The sequence below is a fragment of the Tachypleus tridentatus genome, chromosome 9 (genome assembly GCF_004210375.1).
Source record: "Tachypleus tridentatus isolate NWPU-2018 chromosome 9, ASM421037v1, whole genome shotgun sequence".
Classification (NCBI taxonomy): Eukaryota; Metazoa; Arthropoda; class Merostomata; order Xiphosura; family Limulidae; genus Tachypleus; species Tachypleus tridentatus.
Genome location: NC_134833.1, coordinates 125011743 through 125033439, shown reverse-complemented (window position 1 = coordinate 125033439; position 21697 = coordinate 125011743). Strand labels below are relative to the sequence as shown.

The window sequence follows — 21697 nt, the reverse complement described above, 5'->3', positions numbered from 1 at the left end:
CAGTCACGTGCATATAAGTGAATACATTTTTCTGTTCTTATATTCAGTGACCTATTTTCGACATTCATCGCCACTTGATAATCAACATAAATTACGTTTTGCTCTTGTGATATCTATCAACCTGCGCTAGCTTACGATTAGAAATGTTGTACATAAGATCAAGATAAAAATTACTTGTGTATGATTCGCCAAACTTTCACTTACTCAGTATTTTGACACCGTTCGAGAGTAATCTGTGTCTATGCATGTTTTGCTTTTTCCACGTAGAAACGTTCCATGTCTTTTGTCCCATTCTAAAAATCTCTACATCCAATTCCGTTAGGTGGCGTATCATGACATCTTGAACTGCTGCAAGAAAGATGTGTGCGCGTGTTTGTTGAATGGACTTCACGAGAAACACTACGAGAGCGTTGGTGGACAGCATCTTTTGATCGTGATCTCACAACTTCCTGAAATTTGAGAGAACAAATATAGAAAATAATTTCGATTTATCTGCCGATGTGAATTAGTCAAGAAGTGTTGTCAGAAGATCGTTTGAGGAAAGTGAAACAGAAGGGGAGAAGTTTATTTTAGTTTCCTTCATCAGTTTATTTTTCCTCAACCAAGTTTTACAATCCTATCCTTGAAACAGTCTTTTTCTTAAATTGCTAGGTAGCGAATCATTACAGTAACTTGGTAATGATCTACGGCTGAATTACACAAGGAGATATTTTTAACATGAAAACTGTGTTAAATTTCAGTGCACTGGGTAAGTCATCCATTATTGCTCTAGCACTTTCAGTTTTTTTATCGAGAGCACTTTTTAATCAACATTCTCAGAGTGTGTTAGGTTATAAAGGTTTAATATTGTAAAATATTAATCGTTTTCAAAATTATTTAAAATCTACTGCCTTTAATGGACTTATTGAAATATGTAGCCTTAAAAATACGTTTTTATCTTCTTATAAAAATCGAAATGCTCTTTCACTTTCTTTTATTTTGGAATTAAAATTTAAAATTAAATAAAAATTATCATCTTAACGCATAAATTTTGAAAAATAACTTGAGCTCATTTGACTGATAGCCTAGAATTTGGCAACATTAATTAATCAAGTCTGACTCTTATCCGGTTTTAAAGGAAATATTTATCTGCGAAAGAAACTCGTGAACCAGAATAATAAAGATATATCCATACATAAGAATCGGACCCGGCATGGCCAGGTGGTTAAGGCGCTCAACTTATAAGCTGAGGGTTGTGGGCTCGAATCCCTGTCACACCAAAAATGCTCACCCTTTTAGCCGTGGGTGTGTTATAATTTGGCATTCAATCCTACTATTCGTTGATAAAAGGTAGCCCAAGAGTTGGCGGTAGGTAGTGATGACTAGTTGTTTTCCGTCTAGTCTTAAATTTGTAAATTAAGGACGGCTTGAGCAGATAGCCCTTGAGTAGCTTTGCGTGAAATTCAAAAACAAACCATTTTATCATCTGAAATTATTTATTATAATTTAGCGCCGTTATTCGACTTTCTGTTGTCTTTAATTCAACATGCATTTTCTAATTATTATTCAACGTTATGTGTATAAACCTCATTATTTTATTTTTCTCTTCATTTTTCATTCTGCAGGATTACATCTACAAATATCATTATTTCTTTTTTCCTTTCATTAGTTTCTTCAATTTTCGTTTGTCCCGAGTGCACTTACAAACTTCACTATTTTCTCTCTTTCTTTTTATTTGTCAGTTGTGCTTTAAATAACACGGCGCTTGTTTGCAGGAAAATAACTTGAAAGCTTTAGAAGCAATTTTCTTTTACCAAAGAAGCTTCCGAAAAGGTAAGAAGAATACAACTAAACACAGACTAAATTATGACGTGTTCTTCTCGTCGAATCGATCATTTGGCTCAGTTTAAAAATAATTCTACCTCTTTATAAATACTTGTGTATATAGGGGGGGGATCAGAATTGCAACAGTCGCTGTTAATACAATATCATCCAAGAAACATTACGTGACACTGTACATCAAATCAGATTTCCGTTTGAAAACAGCCACCAAGTCAAACAATATGATCCCCATTTTCATGATCTTGTTATTAACACTAATATTTATTATTAACGCAAAACAGTAATTGTGTTGTCTGTGTAAATACCTGCTCACTTTAAGAATAATCACTTAAAGGTTTGATATGAAGAGACATAACGTGTATATAAAGATAACTGGTGATAGCAACGATAAGTATATGTATTTATGTAAATTGAGGCGCATGTGGTATAAGAAATAACAATAATGTGTGTATGTTTATACTTAGAAAGCTATTTGGGTGTAAATAAAGAAACATGTGAGAAAAGGAAGACACTTGGTATGAATGAATATAAATTTTTAGGATATTTAGTTTCAGGATGAACATATAAACAAAAAAGTCTGACATTCCTTTAAATTCTACGTTTTTCGGAGAAGGACACAAAGGAATGTCAAATCTCTTTGCTTTACACTCGTCCTTGAAATTCTTGGAACGACTCTTTTCTTGTCACCCAAATTATTTAATGTTTCCTCTGCCAGGAGTCTCTCACTTACTTCTATACTATTTCTAGCGAATGCTCAAAAAATTCAGTAGGATTTATTCGGTTTACAAAACAATAAGTGTTTTTCTTTTCTCTTCCAACAAAGCTATTCTATTTAATCGAAATATGACATTTATATATGTCTTATAGTATTGTATTAATCCATGGAGCATAGTTACATATGTGTGAATAATTATTGCATAATAAGTCAGGTATAAAATAATACTGCTGTAATAATGAAACTGGTTTATTTATTAGCGGTGATGCTGTTTATTTAAAGCCCGGCATGGCCAGGAGGGTGAAGGAGTTCGACTCGTAATCCGAGGGTTGAGGGTTCTAATCCCCGTCACACCGAACATGCTCGCTCTTTCAGCCGTGGGGGCGTTATAATGTGACGGTTAATACCACTATTCGTTGGTAAAAGAGTAGCCCAAGAATTGGCGTGGGTGGTGATGACTAGTTGCCTTCCGTCTAGTCTTACACTGCTAAATTAGGGAGGGCTAGCGCAGATAGCTTTCGTATAGCTTTGCGCGAAATTAAAAATAAAAAAAACCAAAACTGTTTATCTGTGTACAATTGTATATTTTTTCTTTCTGATAAAGTAATTTATAGTATAAAAAGTATAAAATGAGGTTATACTTTCATAAAGGGATTGAGAAAGAAATCTTTGAAATGAAAGCATGAGCAAACTTACAATTATCAAAAACTATGACAACCTTTGTTCCAACTGAAGACTAAGGTTCCTTTTCTCCAAACTATCCACAACTGTGTAATCCACAAATGTTAATACTAGGCCCTTACTGGTGATCTCTTCAAACTGCACCCGTAACTACATCCTGTACAGTGAAACTTGTTCTCCTGACAAGTACGATGCACAGTCGAATTCAAACACTTACGTTCGAAAGAAAGAAAAATCCTACTTAAAATATATATTTGCTGAAAACAACAATTTGTTTTCTGTGCATGAGTAAAGACTGTTTATTTATGTTTCTGTTGCTCCAAACAATGTGATAATTTTAGTAACACTTTGACACACGCGTTTTAATCTCAGGTGAATTTTGTGACGTTACTTGTTTCTAATTATAAGAAAATCTATTTTAAAATTAACTTATCTAAGTACAATTTTGTCACTAGCCAGTAGCTACAAAATATAAACTAACAGAAACCAGCTCTTCATTGTTTTTGAAAGGTTTTAACCGTAGTTTTTAATTTTTACAAGTTACAAATGGTAAATACTAACAGAAGAGAGAATAATAAAAAGTACTTTTTTAAACAAGTGGTCCCTGCTTTATATAATAACATTATTTATTTAAACAGTATATGAATCGACAGAAAGGTTAATATAACAGCAACTTGTATTAAAAAACATGAATCCACCAAAGTAAAAAAAATATATATATCAAGAAATAGGCATAATAACAAAAAGGCAGAAATATGCTTAAACAGTTAAATACAACGTTAAGAGTAGAAATATCGTAGTTTACTGATACAAATACAAATAGGTAAATTATAGATAAATAAATGAATAGTTCAGTGATAGAAAGATAGACATACACGTAGTTAAATGACAAAAAGAAATATCAAAATAGATGCATAGGTAACTTTAGAAAAAGACAGATACACTGTTTAATAATTGAGAAATATTATTATAATTAAGTGATAAAAAGACAGATAGATATGTAATTAAACAATAGAAAGATAAGTACAGAAGTAAGTAATAGAAATGTACACACGTAATAGATACACAGAGAAAGATAGACAAGTAAAACGTATCAAGGATTGATTTTTAACTAGATCTGTGGGAGTTCTAGTGGGATGTATTATTGAGTAATAATATAAACCATGTATGTGTGTTATTCTACTCAACCTACGAACATGTTTAATTGACTTAGAAAACATATAAGCCATGTATGTGTGTTATTCTACTCAACCTACGAACATGTTTAATTAACTCAGAAAACATGTAAACCATGTATGCGTGTTATTCTACTCAACCTACGAACATGTTTAATTAACTCAGAAAACATATAAGCCATGTATGTGTGTTACTCTATTTAACCTACGAACATGTTTAATTAACTCAGAAAACATGTAAATTTTATATCTATTTTATTATGAGAAAAGGAGAATGTAATTAATTGAAAATTATTCAATTATTGAGTTTTATGGAGAAAAACGTCTCAAAATAGACAGTTTTTTCTTTAATTCCATATATTTGCAGAATTTTATTTGTTTATTGTTAAGAACAAAACTGCTTTATGAGCTGTTTGTGCTGTGAATGTCACAGTAATCGAACCCCAAATTTTTCATTGTATTCCTTAAACTTAATTCATCAGGGGTATACTAAAGAACTGAAAAAATAGTTAAAAAACGATAAATATCTTCCATCTGCAGCTTAACAACAGAAGTTCGACACAAATAAATTACTTATATTTGATAATATAAGCATATCGCACAACTATTTAGCACAACTTATATTTAAGACACAAACAGGTACTTTATTTTCAATACTTTATTAACTGTAACACCAGACTAAGGAATAAGTAATATTTTTATACAAAAAAGGAGTCAAAGTGCATTGCAATAAATAATATTTTTGGCCAGGATGCAGATACTCACATAAAAGTATTTCTGTTTGTTTTGTTTGTTTGTTTTTGAATTTCGCGAAAAGCTACACGATGGCTATCTGCGCTAGTCGTCCCTAATTTAGCAGTGTAAGACTAGATGGAAGGCAGCTGGTCATCACCAGCGACGTCAACTCTTGAGCTACTCTTTTACCAACGAATAGTGGGATTAACCGTCACATAATAACGCCCCCACGACTGAAAGGGCGAGCATGTTTGGTACGACGGACAATCGAACCCGCGATCCTCAGGTTATGAGTCGAACACCTTAACCCACCTAGCCGTGCCGGGCCAAAAGTATTTCTATAAAAATAGATTTCTCGGAAGATGTTTATTTGTTTTAGAATTTTTGCCCAAACGTACATTAAAACTATCTTCACACGGATGTCCTTATATTTGGATTGATAGACTAGTAGGGACACAGTTAGGTAACAGCGTCCATCTCTAACCCCTGGGTTACTGCAGTCTTATCGAAAATTCGGATGTAACAGTTATTCTTGTACCGGTTTTATTTGCCCCAAAATGCTAAGCTCATTGTCGCAAGCCACTTTAGATTCTCAGCCTGGGCGTGCTACCACTAAGGAACGTCTCCATCCCACAAAAATATATGTATTTAATTAATTTGTATTGATATCAGAAAACTTTAGACTTATTTCTTACATTATGTTGAGCAAGTGTGTTTCCTATTCGGTACGCTGGTGTGTTATGCTCTGTGTACTGCATGGGTTTCCGTCTGTAAACCATGTATCTAAACAACAACAACAACAAAATCCAACAAAAACACACATATACACACATTCTTCACGTTTTCGCACCGTGACACAGACTTCCCAAACATGAACATAATTTATATTTACGAGAGCATTTATCTTACGGTTTACACGTGTTCTGTGGAGGGTCAAATTTTAATTGAAATTGAAGACAGTTGCACTTAACGGGTTGCTTGATAAACGAACTACATAACAAAGCTGCTATTGAAATACGCAAAAAAACGATGGTTTCTTGAGAAAGCACTGTTGTCATATTTCTTGGATAATTTGTAGACAGCTTCAGAAAGTGAGAACAACAGTTAGCTGTCTTCAAGTGAGATTAGTGTTTATTTTAGACAGTAAGTTGGCTAAAGTCAAGATTCAATTGATTTAATAACACACTACACGAGTGTCTATTACATGATAGGACTAAATTACGAAAAAAATTAGGAAGGTCGAAAACTTGTAGTTAAAATTTATTTTGTATATAGTACATATATAAAATCTCAAATGTTCATAGCGTACATTATGTATAATTAGTTTGTCTTTACTGAGACACATCTTAAAGACAGCAGCCGGTAAACTTTACACTTGGCTGTTTACTCTGAAGGCGGCTTTGTGGTTGGTAACGTTTGGATTCAATTGTCTTATTACTTTAATATAGCACATGTCTAGATTCTACATGTACACACGTGTTAAAAACAAAGGTTAATTTTTGTTATGATATGGTTTGTTTGTTTTGAATATCGTGCAAATCTACACGAGGGTTAGCTGCAATAGCTGCCCCTAAGTTTGCAATGTAAGACTAGTCATTACCACCCACCGCCAACTCTTGGGCTACTTTTTTACTAAAGAATAGTGGAATTGGCCGTCACTTTATAACGCCCCCATGGCTGAAATGGCGAGCATGTTTGGTGGGTAGAGGATTCGAACCCGCGACCCTTGTATTACGAGTCGAGTGCCTTAACCACCTGGCCGTGCTGCCTGGCCTGCTATGGTATGAACGCTATTGGAAGTAAGTATTGTTAAGTAAACTGAAAACTCCTACAAGTAGTGTTTGTAGTGTAGTGATACACTATATGGTTTTGAACCAAAATATTTTGTGGGTTAGGTAGCCTAGGGCAAAAACAATAATTAAAATAATGATAATAAAGATTTATGATGCAGAACGTTGGTCATTGAATCATACAATAAGGTTATAAAGATGCCTTTTAGACATGGTGGAAGGACTTTTGCACTGTAAATTACAGGCTTTTGACGTCATATGTAGATACGAAATGTCTCCTGACTAGTACGTTTGTGTTAGCTATTACATGTTCACTTCAGATTACAGGGATACAGGCTAATTTTCAGTAGCTAGATATTTCTTCTGAATTTGTCATTTTACAGTTTTACTCAAATTTACCACCCATTACGTGATCTTGTTTCACTGAATCAAAATGAATATGAATCCGTTAATGTGACCTTTTTTCAGTGAGAGAAGGTTACTTACATCCGTTGTGTAACTTTGTTTCAGTATCCCCGTTGCACCAAACATGCTCGCTTTTTCAGCCGTGGGGACGTTATAATGTGACGGTCAATCCCACTATTCGTTGGTAAAAGAGTAGTCCAAGAGTTAGCGGTGGGTGGTGATGACTAGCTGCCTTCCCTCTAGTCTTACACTGCTAAATTAGGGACGGCTAGCGCAGATAGCTCTTGAGTAGCTTTGCGCGAAATTTAAAAAACAAACAAGCATCCGTTGTATGGCCTTTTTCAGCAAAAGGAGCTGTGCATGCTTACGTTATGTGACCTTTGTAACAGATTTACTAATATATATTTGTTTTAATTTAATATATTTATATATATAGAAATACATATATGTATTGCAAAAGTGCCACCGGTTCTCTAAATTTATGGAAGATTCTCGATCGTAAGAATCAACAATGTGTGTATATTATTATGTTACGCATGATAATTTATATCGGATAAGTCCGATTTATTATATTACGTACATTACGTATTACTATTTCAAATAACCGAAAACTAGAATTTGAATTTAGAAGTTAATTATTTATAAAATTTGACAATAAGATTGGTACACATAATTTTCTTTTTCAACACAAATATATTTTATTACACTTGCACATAAAAATAATAGTACAATTCTTAAAAACTGTTATTACTGCTAGCTTTACAAAACTTTACATGAGTTTTACAAAATTAAAGACAATACTGATTCTTATATTCGGTATAGAAATGAATATTTTATCGACGATCCAGATCCACGACGAGAAAATGAATTTTCAGTTGATATTGTCACACCTCGCTCAAGCTAGCTAGCTTGATTGTCCTCACCTCGCTAACTTTTACCGATGACGATATTTAATGTCCTCGTAAAATTTTAACGTCCGAAGTAATTCACTGAAGCTGTACGGTATAATATACACACATTGTTGATCCTTACGATTGAGAATCTTCCCCAAATTTAGAGAACCGGAGCACTTTTGGAATTACATATATGTAGTGTACAAAATCTATTTGTACACTATCTAGCAAAACCACAGCCAAGGAAACGGGCTTGAAGAAATCAGGACTAGAAACGTCCTGCTATTAAGCATTCTTAATCAAATTCTGTAGTTTTCCGATTCATAGACGTTAATCAAAATTATAGTTTCCTAAGCCTATAGCACACTAATTGAAGCTGTCTAATAACAATGATTGTATTCTTCTCTCTTGATACGTTCCTTTTATACGGACACTAGTATTTCTACAAGGACATTAAATATTTTCGTTGGGAAAAAACATCACGTATGAAGAAGCTAACTTATTTCCTGTCAAGATGAGTGTACCTGTGTATCAACACAGAGTTAATTCGTTCCTCGTGAACCGTCGATAAAATATTCAGTTCCAAACCAGGAAGAAGCCTCATTATTGTTTATAAATTTGTAAAACTCTTCTATATGAATCATAATTTGTAATAACCGTTATTAGAAATTGTATTATTGTTTGTATATTAAAATATATTTGTGTTAAGAATGGGAATTGTGTGTATCAATCTTGTTGACAAATATTATAAATTTGATACGTATCAACATTCAATTACTTTCTAAATTAAACTATTTCCAGCTATTTGAAATTATTATACATAACGTATTTAACACAATAAATTTGAGATTCGCTCGACATAAATTATAATATGTAACATCTTCTGTCAGTGAAATAAACTGTGCATGCATCCGTTATATTACGTTGTTTTAGTGAAAAAAAACTTACTTGCATCCGTTACTTCATCTTGTTTCAATAAAATAAGTTGTTCATACATGCGCATTATGTGACCTAATTTCAGTGAAAGATAAATAACATCACCAAGTGTCATTGAGTTGTTTTTCGTACCTGTTGCTGTGATGTCTTTCTGTAAAACGCTTCCGTCGCATAAACGTATTTGAGCTATAAAATATAAACTTATACAAAACACTTACGTACTAAAAACACAATTCGATTTTACTTTCTAAGTCAGTGTAGTTAGATCACAGAACGAAGTAACTTAAAATTTTATATAAGTGGTTGTTATTATAACCTTGAAAATTTATCTACAACAATTTTCGAAACTTTCTTTTAAAGACTGTCTTGTGTTCATCAAGTAAGACATACATTTTATGAAATGCTTTCAAAACAAGAGAAGCCTATGAGTGGGCGGCGGGTGCTCTGACAAGCAGATTTATTTATAGTTTATCAGCTCAAAATTTGGGACAACTAGTGCAGGTAACGCTGGTGTAGTTTTGCTTTAAGTTTTGAAACGAACTGACAAATAGTGTCGATAAATTACAAGAAACTATATAGAATATATTTCTAACTTTTAGCCAAACGTAACAGCTTGAGTTCATCGAAATCAGGAAAAGATTTTAATAAATGTCTCTTATATTATTTCTTTCTACAATTTTAAGTAGCAACAACGAGTGTGTTTTCTTAGAACGAAGCCATATCAGGCTACCTGCTGAGCCAACCGAGGGGAAACAAACCCCTGATTTTAGCGTTGTAAATCCGGAGACATACCATTGTACTAGCGGGGGGCAGAAACGAAGAAGTGGCTCTACCTGCATGGACGTCTTAATGTATTACGTTAATCTACGTTTCTTTGTTAAGAGATTGGCCAAACCATAAAGAGAACATGGGTCTGTACAGAGACAGGACGTGTGGTAAAGTCTTGTCCTTCTTTGACCTTGTGTCACTTTGTTCTTAACGTTTATGCTAATCAGCCTTTATTTTTGGTATTATTCTACTTTAGAAAGTGTTTGTTCATGTTTGTCTTCATACCGAGGTTTGTAAGCTAAGCCTACTAAGTAAGCCACATGCTATGCCAACGTGTTTTCTGTGGTGATAATATACGTAATTGGCCTGATTCGTGTTTTCAAATACCAAAATGAAAAAAACAAACTAATAACAACAAGATATATATATATATATAACTTACTGTCATCCATGTATTAAATATTGAAAATGAATCAACATTTTTATTTGTAAAAGGTGAATAAAATTTTAATTTTTTGGAATAAAAAAATATTTTTCAAGTTCGCCATAAACCAATAATTTATTTCTTTTTATGTGCGTGTTTAGTTAAAGAGTATACAACTTTTTTGTTTTTTGATAACTATGAAAAGCAATTGTTAGGCTTATTTTACAACCAGGTGTGAACATAAGACTTCAGCTTGACATGATACCACTAGTTCAGAGAAGTGGCTCGCCGTCGAGGAGTATTTTTCATCTCTATATACACTTATCCTCAAATTACTTGAAAGTTAGGCCTTTCCTAGAATTCAGAATACTCTGTTTTGGAACTTTTTTATATATAAGAAACACAAGAAGACGATACAGATGTGTTTTACAATTACTAAGATGTTACTAAACAAGTACATGACAGTTTCAAGAAGACAATACAGATGTATTTTACAGTTACTAGTGGGTTGTTAAACAAGTACATGACAGTTTCAAGAAGACAATACAGATGTATTTTACAGTTAACAGCGTGTTGTTAAACAAGTACATGACAGTTGCAAGGCAGACGACACAGATGTATTCTACATTTACTTACATATATTTAATTACACAGTCATATGACAGTTCCAAGGAAAACGACACAGATGAATTTTACAGTTATGTAAATATTGTTAAACAGGTGCGTAACAGATGTTATGAATATATTGACATAGCACATATCGTTTAAAAGTAGATAACAGAAATAAACAGGATTTTACTCCTCTTTAGACAGAAAATAAGGTTAATACGATAAATTAACAAACTACTCATTAATACATGAAAGAATTGAAGGATAGAGCGAGCGCTCAAAAATCTCGAGAAGTATTACAAAATTAGACTGAAGCTCTGAATAAAATAACACGAGAACGATATTTTAAACTGAGCAATAGTTCATTTATTACGACGGTTCTTAGGTAGTACAGTGGTAAGTCTACGATCGAAACTCCTAAAATCAGGGGTTCGATTCCCCTCGACAGACACAGTAGATAGTTCTATATGGCTGTGCTATATATATATATATATATATATATATATATATATAATTACTTGAAACATGGTGTATCTTTCTTTGTTCTGTCTTCCCTGATGTTCCTGTTTAATAACATACATCTGACTTTTTAACATATATCTGTCGCGTTTCTTGATTTCATTCTGTGTCTGTTTATTTGTTTCACTCTAAAGCTCGTTTTTCACATATTACATAAATATTTTGTTTACTCTTTACGGGCACTATGAAAATATGTAAATAGCATTTTGTTTCTTTGTATGTTCTTGAAATTTAGAAATGCAGTGTAATTGTTGTCATATAATGCTAAGGAACAATAAAGCTTTTATAACAAACTTAGCTGGTATTTTCTCCTCTCTTTCTGGTAAAGCAGTATTAATGCTCGTTTTTGCCACATTAGGCTTATTCTATCGCGGGGCTCTAACCTGGGATTTGCAACTCTTAAAAGTAGGGATGTTCCATGGGGAGACTTATTTTTTGTCTTTGGCCTAATGTTCTGAGTTTATACTAACTGATATAAGGAGTCAATGTTTTGGTGTTTTCATATTTTCTTGTCCGAAACAACAGTTTTAAAAGAAGTAAGTATACAAAAAATATTTTCAGGTGTTTAGTCTTCCTTTAGAACAACTATCTTTGATACATGATATCCTAGTAATTTATTCTGTTTATCTTATACTTTGTTTGTTTAGCTGCACAAAGCTACAAAATGTACTATCTGTGCTGTGTTCACATTTAGTATCGAAACCCAGTTTTTAGGGTAATAAGCATTCAGACTTACTATTGAAGGACTTATCTTAAGTATTAATTGGTAAAGTGAAAGTCTTGGTTCCTTCTAACAGGTGTGAGCACGAAATAAAACAAGAAAGGGTGTGTTGTTTGATAACTAAAATATTGGTTTTGCCTTGTGTAAAGAAGTTAAGATAAGAAAGCATGAATTATAAAGTCAGTGTCGTATAACGTAGCATATACGTAAAACATTGCATATTAACTAGTTCGTGTGAATATTTTATACACGACATTAGCTAATATAATGTCTTACATGGCTACAAAATTAACTTAATTTTAGTTAATTTTTATGGTAATCCACAAAACAAACATTTAGACAACATGTATCTGGGTTATAGAAAAAAACGTAATCATTTTTGTCTTCCTTTCAATTGAGTAGTGTCCCTTGACATTTGATTAAGAACAGTCACTCTAATTTTGGTAATGATGTAATATAGGATCATTAATGGTTTATATTGTTGCCGTATTGTTTACAATTTCGGGCTGATTGGTTATAAAACTCACCACTATGGACTGAAAATACACTAAAAGCATAGCTCTCTCTCTTGTTGGGATTTGGGTATAAAGACCCTAGAGGGTCATACTGAAAGCTCAGTTAGTTACATGAGGGCTATCTGCGCTATCCGTCCATAATTGTAAAGTTTAAGACTAAAGGAAAGACAACTAGTCATCACCACCCATCCACATAGTTTGGGCTACTCTTTTACCAACGAACAGTAAGATTGACCGTCACATATAACGTCCCCATGGCCGAAAAAGCGACCATGTTTGGTGTGACGGAGATTCGAGCCCGTGACTCTCAGACTACGAGTCGAGCGCCCTAACTACCTGGCCATGTCGAGCCCGTAAAACTAATTGAGAACACGACAAGGCATTTATTTTTCCAAATACTGCTAATCACGTATCTAGAAATTTGTAATATGACTTCAAATACGTAAAGAAATTACCACAAGTTACATTGTGTCTACTGTTTTCTGAGCTTTGCTGGTTTCATAGCCTCAGTGGTTCCCCTTCTGTATCTATGAATACTTTTATATCACAAACATTGAACGCGTCGTTATCACAAAGAACAAGACAAATATTGATGCCATATTTTCCAGTTTTGCTTGGAATATGATGCGTGATGGGACATCTGCCATAGTATGTGACTAGTTACACACAATTGATCACATTTTCTGATGTTACACACCATTGATCACATTTTCTGATGTTACACACCATTGTCGAAGATGCTTTTATAGGCTTAGACTTTCCTTTGTGTACTTTTCTCTTTCTTTATCATCAATATTAAATGGGAGACAGCTTGGAATTTCGTAAAATCTGTTATATGCCATTGCTTGTGGAAAAATTGGTTTATCATGGTTGAAGTCCAAAGCAGTTCCGTTGCTTCATTCTTTTGTTTGTAAAGTCCATCATATCAAAGAAACACTACTTGTTTACCTTTTTAGTACTTCCTCCTTAATACTCTTTGTGAAAAGACAGAGTGAAAATAACGATGTGTCAATACATTAATATGTATGTTTTGCGTATCTACTTAAACTTAACGTCTGCTTGACATCATAACTTCCTTTATCAGTTTCAGATAAAAGATTGTCTTCACTTTCACAGCTTGATGCCATCGTTGTATTGAGATTGTAACATTCTCTACTATTGTCGGATATATATTTACCAACCAAACTTTTGTCTCTGAAACTAGAGATACTCAGTGCAAGATTATGAAAGATGTGGCATGTGAAACATGACTGTATGGTGCAATAGGTTATGTATATTACATCATGTTACGTAAATGTACGCTTTTGTCTCTTGCAATGTTCAAAAAGAAAAATTTACAGCAGTTGGATCAAATCAGTCATGTTCTGTGTAAATATGGACCACAGCATAATCAGTAGGATACTAAAGGTATCTTTGTTTAATTTTTTTGTGACTTATATATTGCTAGGGTTACTTATAAAACTGTGATTCACAAGAACTTTGAAAAACAAATAGTTAAAAAGAATGTATCTCAGAACTGCTTGTATGGATGTCAACACTTTTATTGATAAGGAAAGAACAACGTTCTCAATAGTTAAAAGAATACAATTAAAGCGTTAATGGGGTTGTGTATAATATTTCTATGGTCAAAGTAACTAAACAAGATTAAAAATTAAACATTTCAAGCTGTAAATCTGATAACTCTGAAATGTACAATATTTTTCTTTAGTTACCTGGTTCGTCGCCTTGACAGCGTGTCTTACTCACTCTTCAGAAGATAGACCATGGAGACAGCCATTACCACAACGGTAAGTATAATGTTGTCATAAAATTCGTACGTCAACTTAATTGGAAGCTAAGCGCTTTGTTTGTAAGAAATGGTAACACAGTGTCATACGGAGAAGATTCAACAACACAGCAACTTATGTGTTTCCACAGAAACATATATCAGTACAAAGACAAGTTTAATATTTTTATTCAAGCAACTCTCAATATCCAAGAACTTTAATGCCTTCATGTTGAAAAGTATTAATTTAAGTGTAAGTAAAATGTTGCAATTAACAGAACAAGTGTTAACAATAATTTATAACCTAACACAAAATCTTAAAAAAAATTAGTTCTCGACTTTTACGAGGTTGTACTCTGTGGAAGCGGCATCAGACTCTCACAACAATCGAGTTTTTGTCGCTCTCTGTAGAAGTGGTATCAAATCGCAACAGCTATAAAATTTTAAGATGTCACTCTCTGTAAATGCGGTATCAAGTATATATTTTCATAACAACAAAATATTTCCGTACTGTGGCAGTTATTTTTCTCTAGTTGGTTACCTATCTAGCTTTACTTTTAAATCTAATGCTTAAGCATAAAAGAAAACAAACAAAATCTTCCTCAACTGTTATTAAGAAGTAAACTGCTACGTGGCTACTGATGCTGAAAATGATAAAGTACGAAGTGGCTAATGCTACGTGTAAGTAAACTGCTGTTGTTACGTGTTATAATTTATATCGGACGAATCTCCGATTTATTGTGTTACGTACGTAACGTATTCTGATTTCAAATAACCGGAAATTCTAATTTAGAAGATCAATAAATGTAAATATATATTAAATTTATAATACTTGCCAACAAGATTGATACACACAATTTTCTTTATTAACACAAGTATTTTTTATATACAAATAACAATATAATTTATAATAGCTGTTATTACTAATAGTTATTACAAATGGTTTATATACAAGAATTTTACAAACTTACAAATAGCACTGAGTTTTCTATCTGGTCTAGAACTTAATCTGTTTTTGATGTTCACAGAGAGATGTGCTATGCTGATACGCAGGTACACTTCTCTTGACGGTTTGAAGCACACAAGTTTATCACCCACAACAATATCTAATGTCCTTGTAGAAACACTAACGTCCCAAGTTATTTCTCTGAAGTTGAACCATTCAATATGTTTGAAATCTCTAACGATTCTGGTAAAATGTGCGTAGTTTTCTGATTAGTAAGCGTTTTTCACAATTATAGCTTTCGAGGCTTGTAGTATACTGATTGTAGCTGACCAACAATATTCTATTGTCTCTTGGCGCGCCGATTTATAAACTTTAGGCGAAATGTTCGAAAGTTTACTTAACCCAACAATATTCGAAGGTACGCTAGTGCTTTTGTAAAACATATGTCGTTGATTCTTATTCTCGACTTGCGGGACTTACACATTTAACAATATACGCTACATGTATTAAGCTGAAACAAACTTAGGTATTAAAATAAATGTATAACATTAAATCCGTTGCACTGTTTATCAGTTGTTACATAAAGGTAAACTGTTATATAATTACTTTTTATTATTAGGAAATAAGCTGTTAAGTGTTACCAGAAAATAAATTACACCAAAATAGGAAGTAAACTATAATTTCGCTGTTATAACTCTGAAACGTAATTATGTGCATAAAGAACTGAGACGGCCCAAACAGTAACTTAACCACTTAACTTTTTATAATTCTATTTTCATAATCAGACAGTGTAAAGAAACGTGTTTAAAAAACAGTAAGCAAAATATAAAAGTAATGAGTCTAACACCAAAAATTAACTATTGTTGTCTTGTTTTAACTAAATTGATAGTGTTTTACAAAATAAAAATGGTGGCTTTAAACTTAATATAATTTCTTCTCAGAAATAGAGACCCGTATTTGAGGAAAACTTACCAGATCCAAACACATCTTGTGCCATTACAAAGAGATCAACCATTTTCTGGGAATTATGGAAGACAACATCATAATCGTGGTAACTTTGTGAGCCACCATGAATCACCTGCTGATCAGCAAAATCAACAAGGAAATTCTAATGTGAGAGAGAATCATCCGCACAGTTATCCACCTGGTGGTTAGTAAAGCAGAACAGAAAATATCAACAAGATGAATTAAATATATGTTCACGATTAGCAATAATATTAATATCATATAACCTTAATAAATAAATTTGTTTACGTGATAAACAGTATTATCTGCCACCTAAGTAAGGAAAATTTTATCATGATGAACTATACTATCTAGTCACTTTAGTAACGAAATTTGTTTATACAATAAATAATATTATCTAGTAACTTTAGTAACGAAATTTATTCGCATGATAAACAATATTATCCAGTCACTTTAATAACGAAGTTTGTTCACATGATAAACGATGCTGTTTATTCATATTAATAACTAACTTTATTATTATAATAAATAATGCTGTCTAGTCACTAGTAACGAAACTTTTCACGTAATAAACAATGTTTTTAGTTACTTAGGTAACGACGTTTCATCATGATAAACAATGCTATCTAATCCGTTTAGTAACTAAATTTGTTCACGTGATAAGTAATGCTATCTAATCCGTTTAGTAACTAAATCTGCTCACGTAATAAACAATGCTATCTAATCCGTTTAGTAACCAAATCTGTTCACGTAATAAACAATGCTATCTAATCCGTTTAGTAACTAAATCTGTTATAATATTATGTAGTCAGCTCAGTCATGAGTAGTTTCTTGTATATTTGTTTGAGATATAGATTTGTTTATTTTATTCTAATACATATCACATATCTCAGATGATTAAATGTAAACAAACTTCCTTATTATCAACAAACTGTTTTAAAAACATTCACGTTTACACAGGAAAAATATATATATATAATTTATTGAAAGTAAAAAGAGTATGCATATCGGTATACATCCCTAAAGTTACTAGAAATAACAAAGTGAATGTGATAGACGTTTTTTCTAGAAACTAGAACTCATTATCCTTGTGCGAAACAAAAACTTTGATAAGCCTAAAAGCAGAATTATTGCTTTCTAACTGTTTTTTTCTCCCTCCTCCCTTTTTGTTTTCATAACTTTTCACGTTTTAGAGAGAGCCAAGTATCAACCAAAGTATGTTCGCCATGGAAACCAACACCATATAACCATTCCCTTACCGAGATATGGTTACGGTAGAATTAGTATTCCTTTCAGCGTTAATCATTATTTCCGTCCAGGAAGAACGAATGTTAACAAGTTGTTTATGGACCGAGGAAATAGAAATATACAAACCCTTCACTCCACGGCATCACCCCACAGTCGCCCCGAACGACCTAATACCTACAGATATTCTAACACTTATAGATTCAGAATTCCTATTTCTAGAAGGTGGTATGCTACACACTTAGTGCCCTCTGGTGTAGAAGCACCTACTGATGAAAAAATAAATGTTGGAAGCAGCAATAATTTGACTCTATATCCCACTGGAAGATCTGTGTTCCGCATGAGTCTGAGACGTCCGTTCCTTCCAGGTATTAACGGTAACAGTCAATACGGTAAGTGTGCTAATTAGTAATGTAGAATTTTCAGTCAGTTCTGAAACTAGTAACGCAGAGTTCTCGAACCTTAAGCTAGTAAAACACAACTCTCAGTAAGTTCTGAAACTAGTAACGTGTAGTTCTCGGATCTTAAGCTAGTAAAACACAAATCTCAGTAAGTTATAAAACTAGTAACGTGGAGTTTTCAGTAATTTATAAAACTAGTAATGTGGAGTTCTTAATTTCTAAGTTCATCGTATAGAGTTTTCAGCAAATTCTTGGACAAGTGATGCAGAATTCTCAGTCAGTTCTCAAACTGGTACTGAAGTGTTCTTAGTTCTTAATTAAACTAGGGGTGTAGAGTTTCCAGCCAGTTCTTAAACTTGTAATTAAGGTTTAAAGTTTTGGAACTACTAAAGCAGAGTAATCAGTTCTTTATCTAGTAGCATAGAATTTTCAGTTCTTAAATTAGTTTTGTGGTGGTATCACTTCTTAAACTACTAATGTAGAGGTGTCAGTTCTTAAACTAGTATTGTATGGTTTTGAGTTCTTAAGCTCGAGATATCGAATTCTCATTCAATTCTTAAACTATTATAGTTAGCAGTTAGTTCATAAACTAGTAATGCAGAGTGTATAGGTTTTAAACTAGTAATGCAGAGTGTATAGGTTTTAAACTAGTGTAGAGTCCCCAGCTCTTATGCTCGTAATATAAAGTTCTCAGTCAGTATTTTAACTAATAATATGTAGTTCTTAGTTTGCATGGCTAAGTGGTTAGGACGCTTGATTGGCAGTCTCAGGGTCGCAAGTTCGAATTCCCGTCATATCAAACATGCTCGCCCTTTCAGCCGTGGAAGCGTTATAATGTACAGTTAATCCTAATATTTGTTGGTAAAAGAGTAGTCTAAGAGTTGGCGATGGGTGGTGATAACTAGCTGCCTTTCCTCTAGGCTTTCACTACTAAATTAGGGACGGCTAATGCAGATAGCCCTCGTGTAACTTTGTTTGTTTGGTTTTTAATTTCGCGCAAAGCTTCATGAGGGCTATCTGCGCTAACCGTCCCTAATTTAGCAGTGTAAGTCTAGAAGGAAGGCAGCTAGTTATCAACATCCACCGCCAACTCTTGGGATGCTCCTTTATCAACGAATAGTGGGATTGACCGTCACATTATACCGCCTTACGGCTGAAAGGGCTGGCATGTTTGGTGTGAAGGGGATTCGAACCCGCAACCTTTAGATTACGAGTCGAGTACCTTAACCACCTGGCCATACCAGGCCTGTAATTTTATACGAAATTCAATAAATTTAAACTAGTGATGTAGAATTTTCAGTTAGTTCTTACACTATTAAAATAAAGTTTTCAGTTTGTTGTTCAACTAGTTCTAGATTTCTTAACTGGTAACGTAGTCTTATGAAATACTACTAACATTATTGGAGCAGCTTATAAGAACCGATCTGTAGCATCCAAGTATTAGTTATAATAGAAAGAATTATCAATATCTATGGACGAAAGTACACATGATAAGTTTGTTAAGCTTAACCAACTCCTAGTATCAGCAACAGCTTAAACCTGAAATTATAACTAATAACAGTTTAACAGGAAGCTCTAATTGTTATTTTTGTTTACAGCATCCAACCATAATACTCCTGCCACAGAGACTGTTAGACACCATCCGGGTAAGTTTTGACAGAGTCATAGTTCAAAATGTTGCTTAATAAAATGTAATTTCAATGGTCTAAATCTGAACTTATATAATAAGTGTTTTTAATATTTATTTATCTTTCTCAAATTTTCACTAATATGGAATGCATAGCTAGAAAGGCGTATAGAATGATAATGATTGTTGTTGTTTGTTATTAAGCAAAAAGCTACACAAAGGGCTGTCTGTGTTCCGCCTACCACGAGTATCGAAACTCACTCAAGATTAGGTGAAAAAAAAAGTTAAAATTTTTGGTGTCTGGAGTAGAATCAAACACGATTATATACATATATGTACACATTATACACTTCTTTTATTTTTGACCGAAGTTAAAATCTCCAAAACGAATCTGAGATGTAGAGACCTAAAGCACTCTTTGCTTGACTCTACTCTCTGCTGTAACCTACACTCTCATAATGGTGATGTGCTTATACCATTTATATTGTTTTTGAGTCTTGTTTTAGTTTGCCATACAGCAACTTAAATTAGTCCGTTACACCACATATTTTTTTTCCAGTTTTACCTTTGTGAAAAACGAAAGGAATCTGTATCATATGAATATATTAGTATAAAATATCTATCCTTCTCTGCGGGATTCTAAGGTCCTTTCATGATTCACAGAGGCCTCAGTGTACCATTCAATCATTTTCACTGTCTTCGTTACTTCTATTTCTACCCCAACGAACCAGTTTTTTAATTAATTTCTCTATTGCCACTTCCAGAATTTAATTTAAATCAACCCTTTTTTTTAAAACAAAATATTTTTAAGTTAACTTCTCAGATTTGTTTTTATTATAATTTTCCAGTATTCTCTGATTTTGATTCTTACATTTGTGTTGAAATGTAGTATTTGGCAGTAAATCTCCGCACATTGTTCATTCTGTGAATGAGAATTAGAAAAAAAAACACCTTTTATAAGCCATTAGGAAGTAGAGTAATGGGACTTAAGGCCTACAGGACAAAATATTGGTGAAAATGTTTTGAGATGAATCTAAAAATTAATAGCCAGGTTCAAACTCTCAGAATCCCCTCAGTATGCGTGCAAAATTTCAGGTTTCTAGACTATGGCGATCACATACACACACACACAAAGACAGGATATTTTATTATTATAGACATAATCATTAAATAGTTGATTTGCTGTATAATATCGAATGATAAATTACGTGCAATGTCATGACATTATTCTCACACATGAGTTAACTTAGGTTACTCTATGGGGAATTGCAAAGGACTCAAAAATCTCATAATTATTAGAACCTAACATACTTGTTAGGCCTTTCCATCTGTGGCGTAGTATTAAACTAAACTGTACAGTATTTAACATAGTGTCTAACACCTATCTGTGGTTTAGTGTGTATATGTGTTTAATGGGCCCGGCATGGCCAAGCGTGTTAAGGTGTGCGACTCGTAATCTAAGGGTCGCGGGTTTGCATCCCGTCGCGCCAAACATGCTCGCTCTTTCAGCCGTGGGGGCATTGTAATGTGACGGTCAATCCCACTATTTGTTGGTAAAAGAGTAGTCCAAGAGTTGGCGGTGGGTGGTGATGACTAGCTGCCTTCCCTCTAGTCTTACACTACTAAATTAGAGACGGCCAGCACAGATAGCCCTCGAGTAGCTTTGTGCGAATTTCAAAAAACAAACAAACAATGTGTCTAACGTGACTGTCAGTTCTACACTGTGTAGTGTTGTATCTGACAGGATGGATTAGCGTGCAGGAAACATAATGTAGCCCAGTATGCAGCCCATTTAAGAGGAATAGCTTTATTTTATTAATTCTATACAAAACTACACAAAATAGAACTATGTGACATTAAAGCAATATTATGACCTTATGTAGTGACTGGGAGTAGCAGCTTACAGACAAGTCCCCTTTCCAGTTCCTGTATCAGCTGTCCCCCTGACCAAACTGTTGTTGTAGAGCGCGGTAAGGGATGCGCTGTGGTGTCCTTACCTCCTGTTCGAACCTGTCCTGGGTAGGTTCTGATTTTTAGCTG

At 33.5% G+C, this 21697-nt stretch overlaps 1 protein-coding gene across 2 annotated transcripts in view; it reads left to right on the top strand.

Moving 5' to 3' along the window:
• Window positions 1–247: 247 nt before the first annotated feature.
• The window catches only part of LOC143226281 (uncharacterized), an 86536-nt gene continuing 65086 nt past the window's right edge, over window positions 248–21697 (top strand). For both annotated transcript variants that reach the window (XM_076457038.1, XM_076457039.1), the window contains exons 1-6: window positions 248–748; window positions 14416–14494; window positions 16360–16568; window positions 17578–18021; window positions 19629–19676; window positions 21541–21676. In XM_076457038.1, the coding sequence (XP_076313153.1) occupies window positions 718–748; window positions 14416–14494; window positions 16360–16568; window positions 17578–18021; window positions 19629–19676; window positions 21541–21676 (947 nt within the window). In that variant the 5' untranslated portion in view covers window positions 248–717. The remainder of the gene's footprint in view (window positions 749–14415; window positions 14495–16359; window positions 16569–17577; window positions 18022–19628; window positions 19677–21540; window positions 21677–21697) is intronic.